Below are 14,831 nucleotides of genomic sequence, written 5' to 3' on the forward strand. Positions count from 1 at the left end.
GTGGTGGAGCGGGAAGAGGGAGGCAGCTGGAGATGGGGAGGGAAGGAAGGGAGGGGCAAGTGACCCCTCCCTGGGGCCAGCTCCCCCGCTGACCCCAGTAGGCACCCCCATACTCCGCGACCCGCCAGGGAAAGGGGGCCCAGGCCCATCCAGACCGGGGCCCAGCGCAGCAGCGCCTCCCGGCCCCACAGAGCCCGGGACAGTCCTCCCAACCCCACCACAGAGAAAACTGCACCCACCCCACCATCCACTCATCTTCCAGACTACATAAGACAATAAACACCCAGGCTGAGATCTTCCTCCACCTCTCCTGTATCTCCCCCTCCTGCAGAGGGAGCTCCTGAAGAGAGGAAAGCTCCTGCAAGATGTGACAATCTCCCCCACCAGTTGAAGAGCCCCCCAGGTGGCTCGATGCACCGGCGGCACCCCGCTCCAGGGCTGGGCCCCCATGCACCCACCCGCCCACAACCCCGGCAACACACCAACCAGGACCCAAGCCCCCGAGGCCCGGTCCGGGTCCCAGCCCAGAGACGGAGCGCCCCCAGAACCTCACGCCCATCCCGGACCCACCCAGGGGCAGCCAGGCTACCAGGTCAGTAACCCACGTCCGTCAGCACAGACCCTCCCCTAGCCCCGCTGCACGCAGCCGCGAGGAAACAGTCACCTGAGAGCCAACAGAGCCCCTAACCGGACATGACCGCTACCCCGGGTTGAGCCCCCCAAGGAAGATGCCTCCGGGGAACCCCCCGACGCCCTAAGCCTGTCCCTACCCCCACACCAATCACAACAGTGAAGGCGGGACCAGACTATGACCCCCCCACCCCCACTAGGTGATGGAGCTGATCAAAGGAGCCCAGAGCAATTGATCTGATGTGGTGGCAGAGGCTGTATCAAGACTAATGTAATCTAATAGATAATTTCTATATTGGTTAGAATTAAGATTATTTTTATTTTTCCAGTTCATGAGGACTGTTTTCTTGGCTATGCATAGGGCAGTGAAAACCATATGGGCTATATTCTTTTCTGAAGTGACATTATCTAAGCTGCCCAACAAACACACTAAGGGGGAAGTTGGAATGTTACATTTCAGACACTTCGATAAGTCTTCACATATCTCGCGCCAAAACTTCTGAACTGGTGGACAGAACCAAAGAGCGTGGATATAATTGTCCGGTGAATTGGTTTGGCAGTGTGAGCAGTTGTTGGTAGACGTAAAGCCCATCTTGAACATCCGATGACCTGTATAGTGCACTCTATGTAATATTTTGTATTGAATTAATTGAAGACTGGGATTTCTAATTAGATGAAAGGTTTTTAAGCAAATCTGAGACCAGAAGTTTAGGTCTAAGTTAACTGATAAATCCGCTTCCCATTTTGCAATAGGAAGTGATATTGATTCATCTTTTTTAGAAAGCATTCTGTATATTTTGGATAGTAATTTGGGGGTTTTAAGAGTAAGAAATTGAACCACACTTGGTGGTGTTTGTAGTTCAACTTGACCCGGTTTAAATTTCTTTTTTACTATGGATTTAATTTGTTGATATTCTAAAAATCTTTTCTTGTTGATCCCATATTGTGTAACTAGTCCGTCAAATGAAATAAATTCTGTTCCTTCTAGTATATGTTCTAAATATTTGATTCCTTTACCACTCCAAGCTGAAAAGTTTATCATATTATTGTTTTGTAATATGTCAGGGTTGTTCCAGATAGGTGTACGTTTGCATGGGATTAATGAAGACGCCGTCAATTTTAGAAACTCCCACCATGCTGTCAGAGAAGCACTGATGTTGATGCTTTTAAAGCATTTATGTCGTTGGATGTTTGAGCTGATAAATGGTAGGTCTGAGATCTCTAGATTATTGCAAAGTGCTTGTTCTACATCTAGCCAAGGTTCATCTAAGAGGGTATGTTTTAGCCATCCTGAGATAAACCGAAGCCTGTTGGCTAAGAAGTAGTGCTGAAAGTTAGGCAGTTCTAGTCCTCCTTTATCCTTGGTCTTTTGTAGTGTTTTTAAGCTTATACGTGGGGGTTTATTTTTCCAAAGGAATTTGGACATACATGAATCTAGAGATCTGAACCAATCTTACATAAAAGATTGGTCCAATGCAGCGATCTGTCTACAGAGATTCATGCCTGTGTACAAAGTACAAAGGAAATGTGAGCGATGAACGAAGAGTAACTGTAAATAATAATGCAGCAATTAACATGCCATTAAATCTCCAAACTCATAAACGTACAAGAATATTTTCTTACTAAAGAGAGGTAGAGAGGTTTCAAAAGGTTTGTAAAGTGGAGAATTGAATTTTTGGGTCCACTAACACCATTTATAGATTTATCTTTAGCAAATAATCCAGAATACAGATTTGACACCGCCTTTCTAAGGCAGCACTCACTTGTAATGTATAATTTAATCAGAAGTATTGTTGCTTGCATTTCCAACAACAATAACTAGTGGTCCTTATCTGGATCTACCACAGGTTCTTCAGCTTTCTGTTGGGAACATGTAAACTCATGTTCCCAACAGGCTGCGCCTGAGCACAGCGACTGGGCTGACACGTTCGCCCTCGCCCTCCCTTCCCCTGCTGGTGACCTTCACAGTGAAGTGCACAGCAGACAGCACTCAGACCAGGTATGGCCTTTAAAGACAAGTGGCTCTCGCTGGGTGCCATCACGTTAGCCACTCTGGCTTCTAAAGAGGCCACCGCGACGTGTGCTCACATGTCTGACGCCGGGCGAGGTTAAGGAATTCGAAAGAGGCATCGTGTCTCGATGCATTGTAAAGACTCTGATGACTGATAAGAGACTGCTGAGCTGACCTCAGTCTGAGCCCAACACTGCTACTGCCTTTATCTGGATTTTTTTTTTATCAGCTCACATATATATCAAAACTAAAATCTAGCACATTATATCACCGCTGGCAGAAGGGAAATGAAAAGGCAGAAGCTGAGTGTCAGCTCTCCTCCCACAGCACTGAACGCCATAAGCTGGGATATGCATGACATTTTGAAACGTGTTAGTAGCTGCTCAAGAAAAAGGATTTGGGGGGATTTACAAACGATTCCCTTGAGAGTTTCATTTTCTCACACTAAAACTAAGCTGGATAGTTGGGGTTTAAACATTTTATGAGCTGCTTGATGTTTAAGCTATTGAGTATACTTAACAATTAAAGATATGTATAAATAAAGAGGAAGTCCCGAACCGAAGGAATTCAATGATGTGACATTCGGTGCACTCTAGCTTTAAAAACCACAGTGCAAAAAGGAAATCTGAGCAACAAAGGACACCTAAGTCTCTTGGTGAGTATTAACACTGGTGTGATTTATCAGGCGGCGCACAAATGACAGAGTTTTGGTTGACTTTGTAAACAGATGGTACATTTTAAAACAGTCAGCAGGAAGGACGACCATCAAGGGCATTTTACAGAGTCAATTATTCAGCCCTGACCTGAAGAATAATACATATTCAACATCGGGAGCATACTGCCACAAGCCTATTTATAGAGCAAAAAAAATCCTTCTTCCACAAAAACACCAAAACAGCCTTAGTTAGTTAAATATCTCTCCTGTGGCCCCATTGGTGTTATCCTGCTAGAAGCAGCCATCAGAAGATGAGTGCACCGTGGTCATAAAAGAAAGGACATGGTCTCAGGGAGGCTGTGGTGATTAAATGATGCTCTATGCTCTATGCCAAAAAACCACAGATACAAGGCAGGATGGAGCCATTCTTCCATGTTGTTTAGACTAAATTCTGACCCGACCATCTCAATGTTGCAGAAGATATAGAGACACAGAAAAAACGACAATGTTTTTCCAATTTTCTATGTCTGAACTATACCATTAGCTTTATCTTTTTAACTGAGAGGAGTGGCACTTGGTGGTGTGGTCCTCAGCTCCTATAGCCCATCTGCTTCAAGGTTCAATGTGGTGCATTCAGAGATGCTCAGTGGATATTTTCCCTTTTTCAGACAATAGAGATGGTTGTGTGGGAGAATCCCTGTAGATCAGCAGTTTCAGAAATACTAAATCATGCAGTGTTTAAAGACCCTTAAATCACCTTGCTCAGTCTGAATTTTAGCAGGCTGTCTTTACCGTGCATACATGGATAAATGCCCTGAGTTATCAGGTTGATGTAAACAAGACTCCAAAAAATGCAATTAGACAATCACTGTGATTATTGTTAGTGTCATTCTTTTGTACAATCATTGCCAATTAATGTTACTTTAAACTCACATGGGTTACTAGTAGGAAGCCCACAGAGAATTATTGCACAGCTTTGTGTAGTAGCTAGCACTTAGCTGTTTAAGAGGATAAACCTTTCATCAGCTCCCAGCTGAAATCAGCTTTAACAGACGTCAGACGACAAAGGTTCTCCTGAAGAGATGATGCGAGCCCGACCTGCTACATGTTGACATTAGTACCAGTTTATAAACAGCACGTAACTTAGGCAGAGCAGCAAAACAATGATCCAATAACATGAAACGTGAGCTGTCGATGTGCAAAGCAGCGCCGCTATATGCTGTCAGGCCACCATGCCATGAGTACAGTACGGATATTTATGCTCAAGTCTACAAACACAAAAAATTTAGACATTTCACTTTGAGGTTTGTTGACAAATGTAGTGAAAGAAATGCTTGAAGGTGAGGGGAGCTGTTTAAGCAGGCAGCACAAAGTAAAGTTGGCCTGTATGTGAGTTAAACCTGAATATATGAGCTTAATAGCAAACACAGCACCATCGGGATGTAGCCCTGAAAAAAACAAAGCAGGATAGTCAAGTACAATCACTGGTTCACTTTAAATCTCTCTGTAGTTAAGAGAAGTATTTTTCTAGATTAGGACATTTACCAAATATGTTACTTCCTCTGTGAGACACAGCCGCTAAAACGAGCCTGACTGAGGCTCTGCTGACACCTGGCCATGTATTCTTCTTGTCTGTCTCGGGCAGCGGCTCATATGATGGCTGAGCGTGGTGTGCAGTCTCAACTGTGACTCAGTCGTCCCTCCCCCTCCCCGAGGAAGGTGACCTCTTTAAAATTCTCTTGCAGTCATCTGAACCGCGCCGTTGTCACGGGAGGCCCAAAGCTGAGCGCGACACCGAGGGGGAACTCAGACAAAGCCACTGAACCCACTTCTGAGAAATCTCTAAAAATCGCAAAGTTTATATGTGGCTCTACAAAGAAGACTGCTTTCAGTGGGCAGTGCTCACAGAGCCAGTGAAATAAAAAGGATTAAAGCTGCCAAATGACAGTAAAAGGACACTTTTGAGCACAATTAGCCTAACAACGCCTACTCCAACTGCAGTCCAACATAGATAACAGCTCCCTCTTCCAAATTAGCTGAACTGCAAAGAGCCCTGCACCCCCACACCGCCCACTCCTGCCAAATCCCTGATCAGACCTAATCAAACAGATTATTTCTTATCTAATGACAGCTGCAAAGTTGCTAACAGAACGTCGAGCATTTCTCCTGTTTGCTTTCATCTTTTATGTAAGTTGAATTCACACGTCATTGAATAATTCACAAATTTTTGTTGCGCTTGAAGATGATTCAGGTTCTAAAGCACTAAAAATGTAATATAAAAGACAGCCGGAGTGAGAAAACTAACACAAACACAAAGTGCAGATATTTAAACCACACACAAAGAAATGGATGGCCCATTAGCGAGAGCTGCACTAACAGCCTTGTCTTTTTCTCTCTTAGGCAAAATAAAAATGGCGTTTTCTCTTGGGCAAACATGGAAACGCACATCACATCAATCTCTTTCATAATGCAAAAAGACTACTGTTGTAATGGCCTTGCGTTATCCTGAAAGCAAGTGTCCCTGAAATAGACGAAAGGCATTTGAGCGACACAGAGACAAGAATCGAGGAATAAGCAGAGCAGCTGCCTGATAAAGCAGAGGGGCTCTCTATTAGTCACCTGGTTTCTTATTTGTCCGTGTAAGGTGGTAAGGTTAGAGCAGATTACATATGACAAATTGGATGTGACAGAAAAAGATGGGAGGAAGCTCCAAATTCGATGAAGTCAAAAGCGTTCGGTGCATCTGACAGCATTTCTGACAGCGCTTGTCCCTCTGACACGGGAGAAACACAAAGGCTTTGCTGACTCCTCTGTTCCTTCTCTCACAGCTCCATACACTTTTATTTCTTTCCCACTCATTTGAAGACGAGGCTATTCCTTCATCTGTGAGCAGCTGAGATAACAATGTTGAATTGCGGAGGGAAGAAAAATCTGTATTTTTGCCCAAATATGCTTCTGAGCTGCTCACCCTGTTTCCTCCCTGAGCCGGCAGGAGTGAACAGACAACGAAAGCAGGATAAGTGGAATCACACCTGGTCTTTAAGGTACTGATTTCTCTCTGATTCAAGAGGCAGAGAAGTAGAAGTAAGCACTGATTATGTATTGCCATCAGTAACAGATATGATAAATATGACTGATCGAGCTTCAGGTTGCATACTAACAAAATTTCAAGGGTTTATAAAACAAACGTGTGAGAGCAGTGTTAGCAAAGGCAGTTTTGTTACATGTATGGTGTTTGTTTGTTTGTGCTAGACTTTTATTTCCTGACAAATTTCACTGTTGTTCACAGCACCCTGTTATGCAAGTGCACACTGTGACATCACAAAGCAGTAGACCGCTGTTAGAAGCATGTTCATCACGGGTTACTGAACCCCAACCTTATCTATTTGTGTTATTACCCCTCAAAAAAACAGTCTTTGTCACAACAAAATGCGCAACCCTGTGACAAAATAACAGTACAAACACAATGTTTGAGTTTTGGGGGGAATATCCCACAGCTAATTAGGTTAAGCGGCAACAAATTAGTAACATGACTGGATACTAGTCAGTCATATTATGAGATTTCATAATATGATAATATCATTACAACATTCAGAGAACTCCAAGAAACATCTATATGGTTGGGGCAAAGTCAGAAAACACTGTACTGAATGTCACAATTCTGTAGTGGAAGTCATTATTTAGCTTCAGAAACTCAAGTCAGCATCAACAAAAGCAAGTTAGAACTCATAAACAAGCGTAAACAGCATCTAGAAACATCGGCGCCTTCTCTGGGTGCTCACCTAAGATCGATGGGAACATGGTCCTGTGATCTGTTGTGAAATGAACATAACAGAACACGTTTATAAGGTGGTACAGGTCCATAAATGGTACAAACAGGCCATTTTAGGCCTTTCAACGGTGGTAGCTAAGAAAAACGATGACATCATAAATCTGATGTAGGTATTAGATAGGTAAGAACCTTCAGGGGCATATGATACTTTATGTATTATAAGATTTCTCACATACTATATACAACAAATAGAGCCGTTATTAATTCATGTTTTTCTTAATATAACGAGAACATCTGCTGAAAAATCGAGTTTATTTGTCCGGCTTGTGTAAAGGCATCTGTAGACAGCTGATATTCTAATTTGCTCGCATGTTTATTGCTGAAACAGTATGAAATATAAAGAGATGGACAACAGAAGAATGGATGAAGCTAACATGACACAGTACAACTTTTATTACAGAGGGGATGAGGAGCTGTCCAAGGTCTTGCATCAGCAGGACCTTGGACAGCTCCTGCATTAACATCACAAAGTACAGAACTCTTTCTTCTTACACTAGAAAATTCACTGCTTTCACTACCTGCAAGTACCTGAAATATATATCTATGGATGTAAAACTAAAACCCTTTCCTAACATCTCTTACAAGTATCCATCCTTGCCACTTTAGCAGTTTGTAGCCGCTAGACTGATACAGTCACGGGCGGCTTTGTCAACACATCCTGGCAGACGTGGCAGAGTGGTTTGTCAGTGATGCTCACAGAGAGTGATTTGTAATGAGCAGTGCAACTCCATTTTTCGAGCAAGGAACAAAGATTTAAAGTGACGCAACGGCTTCTAGTTACGTAATGACTTTCTCAGGGTTACTGTAGCTACAGTAGTTAGCTACAGTCTGAGTACTGCAAGTCTGTCAGGCCGTCTGTTCAAAAGCGATCTCTTTATATTTGAAAGCAACAATGTCCACTGCATAACGCAGCGTCTAAAACCCCAAACTCACCTGTGGTGAGAAATGAAAGCAACACATTTATACATTTTCCTCCTAAACAGGCGAACTCCCCAAAATGTTTAATACACCGAATTAATAATTCACGTACTTCAGTTTTTGTGGGTATAAAAGAGTCGACGCTGCAGTACTGAGCAGAAAGTCTGCAGCTTACATTTCCATCGGTGTTGTTTTCAAGCTGCGCTGCCTCTGCATGCGTGGATGTGCAAGGATCAATTGGTGCCATTTTGGGCGTCTGGCAGAGCGGATTGAGTGCTTGAAAACAGAGGAGGTTCGGTTCAGGCAGAAACACTCAGACACAGCCAACGCCTCAGCTGTGTCTTCCCAGTGAATGCACAACGCCCTTTGAGGTTTTCACCAATGAGGTCACCGCCAAGTACACACACACACATACATGCACCACGCATGTAGCATCCAAACTGCCTTTCCAGATAAATACCAGCCTTAGCTGTAAATCTAAAGGAAATTGAGTCCACGCAATCTAAAGCTTTTTCGACACTCACTCTGCAAAGCCACATTTATGAGCAAGCTGCAAAAGAAAAGGAAAAAAGCGCTGTTCAAGTTTAAACAATCCGTTATATTAATGTTATAAATTGCTATTATGATTTCAGAGATCCTATCTGACAGAGGAGATTCTTACAGTGTTAGCCTTTTTTTATCTGCATGTCTTTGTTTTTCAGCGCCCTCTAAAACAAACAGCCTCACAGAAGAGCACGATATTCTGCCACACGTGTGCCTCACTTTCACATTCACTACGAGGCCTAATAGAGTCCTTGAACGGGGGAGGAAAGAAGCTCTCTTGAAGTAGAAAAGCTTGACTGATGAATCTCTGCTTCAGTCCCAATATTATTGTCTGGCAGCAAAACAGTGGTTACTCACAGATGCGGGAGGGGGGTCTACACCTATTGATATGTGTCCATCTCAAAGTGAAGCTGCAGTAAGGTGTTCACAGAGTGGAACAGCTGCGTGGCGCCGTCCTCTCCCGCTCTCCCATTCTTTGTTAATGAGCCTGTGTGCCGGGCTGCTGAGTGAAGCTCTTTAGCAGTGCGCAATTAATCAGATGTTTCCTTGCAGAGAAGAAACCAAGCAGACATTCAGCAGCAGGGCAGTGTGATTACACATCGAAGGCAAATTGTCCCCGCCATCTACATTTGTCACAGCGGCAGGAGGAGAGAGCCGCGGTTAATGTTGTTAGATGCTACTTCTTCATTTTGATGGCCGCATAAGGAAATTAAGATCCAGTTTGCATTATGTAGAGTTCATGAATCAAGAGAATGATAGTCAACAATGAGCATTAGATTGCACAGTCAGATCTCATACAGGTACCTTTACTGAAGCACTGTACTTAATTACAGTTCTGAGGTACCTTATTTGGTTACGTCTGTTTCAGGATCAGTGATTCCAAAACAATATCACAGGCTGCGGAATACATAAAAATGGAAATACAGTAGATCAGCTACACCCTGTATCTAACTGAAATGGATTAGGTGCCTTCGCGGATGTGCAATTTATCCATTCCATGTGCACTAATGCACCCCTTTACCGTCACAGAGCCTGGCTTTAGGACTGGCACTAATAGCTGGACAGTGTGATTTCTCTATTACCTCGTGTGCTCATGAGTTCCAAAAAGAATTTCAAATTTTGGTTGGTCGATTGGTTGCTTCGGTCGATTTTAAATGACCTCAGGCCCAGAGAGAGTGGAAGCCTTTCTAATTGTTGCTTATGGATTTTTGTTTTTCCAATGAGAAGAAGACTCTTCCATTTTTCGATGCAGTGAAGAACTGTGTTTACCGATTCTTGAAAGTGATTTTCAGTACAGTCACCAATACAGAGTCTGTTTTTAATGCAGGCTTTCCTAATTTCTGGCCTTCTCCCTTGCATATAAAGAGTCTCTGAATAATTTAATGGCTTTGCGTATCCTATTTTTATACATTGTGCAGTCGGATATAAAGTAAAGTTATTTTTAAGTTATTAAACTATTTATCAGTGCAGCCTTTTACAGATTGAGAACCCATCGCCATCTTTATTTCTGAAAGCCTTTCTGTGATGCATTATGGCCTTTGGATATGTTTTTATGTATTTGTATTGTTTATGTGGTTTTTAAATATTTTTTATATCTTATATTTAACAATCAAAGTTGAACTGTATCTCTGCTGACATTATCTAATGTCTTCTTAGAGCTAAACAGTTGGGACCATTACAAAAACTGCTGCTTAAGGCATTTAGACAGCAAAACAAAGATTCCTCTGACTTAAAATCAGCTATTAGAAACACATTTTATAGCTGATATTTTCGTAGTAATAAATTTTTGGCTCATCAGCACATTATACAAATTTTGTAAAGTGTAATAACTTTGACAAACACCACCCAGCAACTCTTTTTAACTGGCATGAACGACATATTGCGCTTTATGATGAATATGCAATTTATTGTAAATAAGCCAAACATGAGAAAACCTGGTGAGGAGCTTCTCTCTGCGCCCAGTTGGTAACATCCAGATGTTCATCAGTTCAAAAGGTCTTTGCTTGCCAGCAGCCATTAGTCTATTTAATGAGGACAATTCAGAGCCAGTACATCCAGGATAAATAGGTGATGCTGCACTGTAGCAAATAAACTTGTATGTAATGACTCGTGTGCATAAAAGTGTGTAGTCTGTTTTCCGCTTTGTTGTGCTCCTCCTGGTGCTGCGAGGCTTGCTGCACTTCTCCTTTTGTATCAGTTCAGTTTATGAAGAAATCACTTCATCGAAGGAGACGTGGGTTGCATGAAACAGTAAGAGATGCCAGTAAAAAAAATAAATAAATAAAGAGAGACTCCACTCGTGGTTTAGACTTATTGTGCATATGTCAGTTAAACTAGTTTAGATCAGCACAGCACTGCTGTCACAGGAAGGCATCTCCAACATGAAAGTGAAGCCGAACCTATTTGATATTAATAGCTTTCAAAATTTGAAATTTTAATATATTATGAATGGCTACAGTGAGTGGTTTCCCTGGGCATTTTTATTTTCTGTTACATTTAAAATCCCATCATACAGATATAGCTTTGATGAGTAGTTATGCCCTCGGGCTGCAATGATTTAAAAAAAACCCCAGCAAATCTACTTTTAACAAATGTATGCTCTTTTTGCATTCGATAATCAAGTTGATCAAGAAAGACTAGTTTTGGTATGAAATGCTTAAATTATTATTAAATCTATTAGCTCAATCAAAATGACTTTTTTGGGGGGGGTAAAAACTCACTTAACTCACCAACAAAGTAAGCATTAGAAGATTAGAAGGAAAAGCTGTAGCAATGGCTAACAACTGCACACTACATATGAAGTCCCAATCCTGACTGCAGGCAAAAGGTGTCTTCATGACTAGAGGCTTGGTCCCATTACTAATCTGAGATTATGCGACCAGGATGGAGGTCAGTTGTTGAAGTATTTTTGCATAGTAGACACACAAAAATAGTACTCATGTCAATTTGTGTTCGAAATAGAGAAAATTGACTGACTAAGAACCAAAAGCAGCACCACCTTGGGTCTGCAGCCAGTTTCACAATAAGTTTTTTTCTTTTAATATAATTGCTACTGATAAATGTTTGTGCATTCTTATTTTAGCCTGTTCAAAGTTGTCCCAACAGGAAACTGGTCATGCAGACGTGAAGAGTGACTCAATTCTCGGCAGGTGAGAAAACCTTGAATTTTCTCTGCACAGCTCATCATTTGAACAATAGCATCAAGCTAAAAATAGCTACAGTTTCCTTGCTAGCACAGAGGCTGCACTGATGGTGTCGAAGCTTTATCAATCTGACATGAAGTTTAATAAAAAAAAAACTTTAGCAACCAAACTATAAGCATAATTCACCAAACATAGAAGAACTCATTATAATAGTACACAAGCAGTTTATGGAGACAGGACTGAACATTACAGTTAGCAGGGTTGTCCTCCAAAGGTCTCCAAAGTTAGCCTAGCCGAGTGGATGAGGTACCCCGTGTTGAGCTAAGTTGGTAATAAAAAAAGTTTCTTTCTGTTTTTTTTTAAATTAAAAATTACACAAAAAGAGACAGCAAAGACTGTATGACCAAATTAACAAAGGAACACAACAAAATCTAAAATTCGGTCACGTGTATAGAATATAAGTCTAATAATTTTACCCCAAATACACTTCTTTTCAAAAAAATAGCTGGCTTTTTTATTATGAAATGTTTAAACAGTCAGACAAGTATACACAGGGCAGGGCTACACCATTCATTAATATTATTAATATTCACTTACCATAGACAGGAGCAACAATTTTGAGAGGCTAATAGAACATCCCAGCACTGTTTTAATGGCTCCAATTTGTAAGTTGACTTGAGGCTGTTAAGGTGTGCCCCATATAAATCCTGCCAGTTCAAGGACTTTACCCTAGGGTCTGCTACTAGTTTTATCCAAGCCACTCTACAACCACTGCAACAGTCATGAAAAAGTTTCACAAGGACATAAAATTCTATGTGTGCAAGATATGCTAGATCTGTTTTAAGGTGAAACCTACTAACTTCATATACATCATGTTGCTATATTATTTCTGCATGTGGGTCCAGAAGCATAAATGTAATTAATTTGAGGCTGGTGAGTACTACAGTCGCTTTTTAAAGAACCAAAAAGGCAGAAAAACATGATCTCTTAGAAAACAAATAGTTGCCAACATACATCCAACTGTCTTACATTTGTCCATACAACTCTTATATTCACCGTTATTTATGGTGGTTGTCCAATAAGTACAAAAATTCCAGGTGGGGAGAAACTGTGTGAAAAAATGTCTTGTATTTCTTCATAATTATGCTTAAAGTGATTAAATAAAGTGCTTGATCTGAGCTGTGGGGAAAATCTAATTTAAAAGACATTCCCCATTTATAGCTGCCCCTAAGATGCCTTTGCTTTTGCTCTAATAAAAGGCTGTGTCTTGTTAACAGACATAACATATATCACTGTAAAATGCCTCTGCAGCATATTACTGTCATATTGCCCCACAAACCATCCAAAGCTATTCACACAAGCATCTCTTGAGTGCCCCCTGCCAATCCCTCTTAGGGCCCTAAATAGAGGCCCTCTTTTTATAATGAAGATTAAAGTGACATTTGGATGAGTGGTGGCTATATTGCTCCACAGCCTTGATGGGAAGAGCAGGATGGGACCTCGAGCCAAAATAGGATGGCTAACTAGTCTCTCAACAAACACAAGCTGTGCAGCTTGTGGAAATCCATCCTAAACTGTAGTGTTTACACTGTGTGGTGCTGTGGAAATGAGCAAAGTATTACAGATGGTGGCCCATCAGCCTCAGCACAGCAGGTGAAAGAGGCCAACAAAGTCAAGCGGAGCTCTAAAGGCCAAATTGGGATACAGTTCTGAGAAGGTTGATTTTGCCATGGAGAGGTTACAAACTCATTAATCACTTTTTTCTCATCCACAATCGTCGCAGAAGCTGATGATTGGACAACCATCAGCTTCTGCGATCAGATTCATCACCGAGCGGTGGATCAGACACCTGAGCTGGAAATATATAAACGTGAGGCAGGGGGAAGCGAAAAAGGAGTGCACTCCTGTCCTAGAAATTCTCTGTGTCAGTTTAAAAATACTTGGATGCACAGCTCTTGAACAGTTTGGCACATTTAAGAGCAGACACTGAAGCCGGAAAACGGCATCTCTTGCATCTTCTAATTTATTTGCAACGGACGATTTGAAAATACGTTTGACTTGACACTGTGCTCTGTAGCTTTACTGTGACAGCAAGTCTGCGATCAGTTTATGGTCCAGTTTGTACAGACAGATTGTGACTGCATGCTACCTCTCGGGGGACCCAAGTCTGCAAATAGTTGGCCCACATGAGGGGAGCGAGAGGGCATAAAACACATGCAGAAGTTGGAGGGTGTTGTGCTCCGTCTTTAAATAATCCAATTAGAGCTAAATGATAATCAGCGAGTGCCTAGGATTAGAGACTCGGGCGGCTGCAGTCATAGTACTGCAGCAGAATCAGCAGCACCTGTGAATGACTCATTTCTCGGAAGCAAGAAACTATTGAGCGCCTCTGTGAGCAGGATTCAGCCGCACACTGAAGCAATTTGAGATCATTACTGACAAAGATTAAAATGTATCAAACCACTTAGAATGAGGATTGGGGATAAGGGATTTACATATTAAAGACAAATCTTATAGCCTGTATAATAACGTGTTTGCCTGAGCAGGGATGGCGACAACTTAATCCACTTTCTCCTGCAGTGAGATGTTCTACTCCTAAACGTTGCTGAAGCTTGTGGCATTTGCAAAGGTGTACACAAGCATGCTTTCCCGACCATAACCGCTCTCACCTCTGTCAGTGTCGTAAAGGTAGACGAACTTCTCCCACTTGTAATGGTCCAGCAGGCTGAGAACAGCTCCTCGCAAACTGGGCCTCATCTGGATGACAAACTGCACGTCGGCGTCGATGGGAAAGCTGGGAGTAATGAAGGAGGTGTGCAGTGCCCCGCAAAAGGAGGTCAGCGTGTTCATGGACTTCCTGTCGTAGAAGCCGAAGATGGCGTAAACTCCTCGGGAGAACTGGGAGCAGACTAGTGCAAAGGACAAAGAACAGGTTCAGGTCATGGACTCAAACAAAGATTTATGCCAAGTTCCTCCTAATTTCAGAAGAGATGTCAATAATCGCTGTGACATACTGAAAGTTAAAGCTGCTGAGTCCCTGTGCAGAAATAAAAAAAAAAATTCAATGTAAGGTTGAGATGAGAGGGAATTCTTTATGCT

The 14,831-nt window shown here is 42.0% G+C and overlaps 1 protein-coding gene across 8 annotated transcripts in view; it reads right to left on the minus strand.

Annotated features, from left to right (window-relative positions):
• Positions 1 to 14,831, minus strand: part of LOC147320404 (glutamate receptor 3) — an 81,453-nt gene that overhangs the window by 48,344 nt on the left and 18,278 nt on the right. For all 8 annotated transcript variants that reach the window (XR_015131262.1, XM_086308346.1, XM_086308343.1 and 5 more), the window contains exon 3: positions 14,402 to 14,641. Coding sequence is in view for 7 of the 8 variants with exons in the window: in XM_086308346.1 (XP_086164472.1) it covers positions 14,402 to 14,641 (240 nt within the window). In the remaining variant the exon portion in view is untranslated. The remainder of the gene's footprint in view (positions 1 to 14,401; positions 14,642 to 14,831) is intronic.

This window comes from Aulonocara sp. 'chitande type north' Nkhata Bay, linkage group LG10, assembly GCF_057382095.1.
Source record: "Aulonocara sp. 'chitande type north' Nkhata Bay isolate Kocher_YH1m ecotype deep benthic linkage group LG10, A_spYH_male_GT1.1, whole genome shotgun sequence".
Lineage (NCBI taxonomy): Eukaryota > Metazoa > Chordata > Actinopteri > Cichliformes > Cichlidae > Aulonocara > Aulonocara sp. 'chitande type north' Nkhata Bay.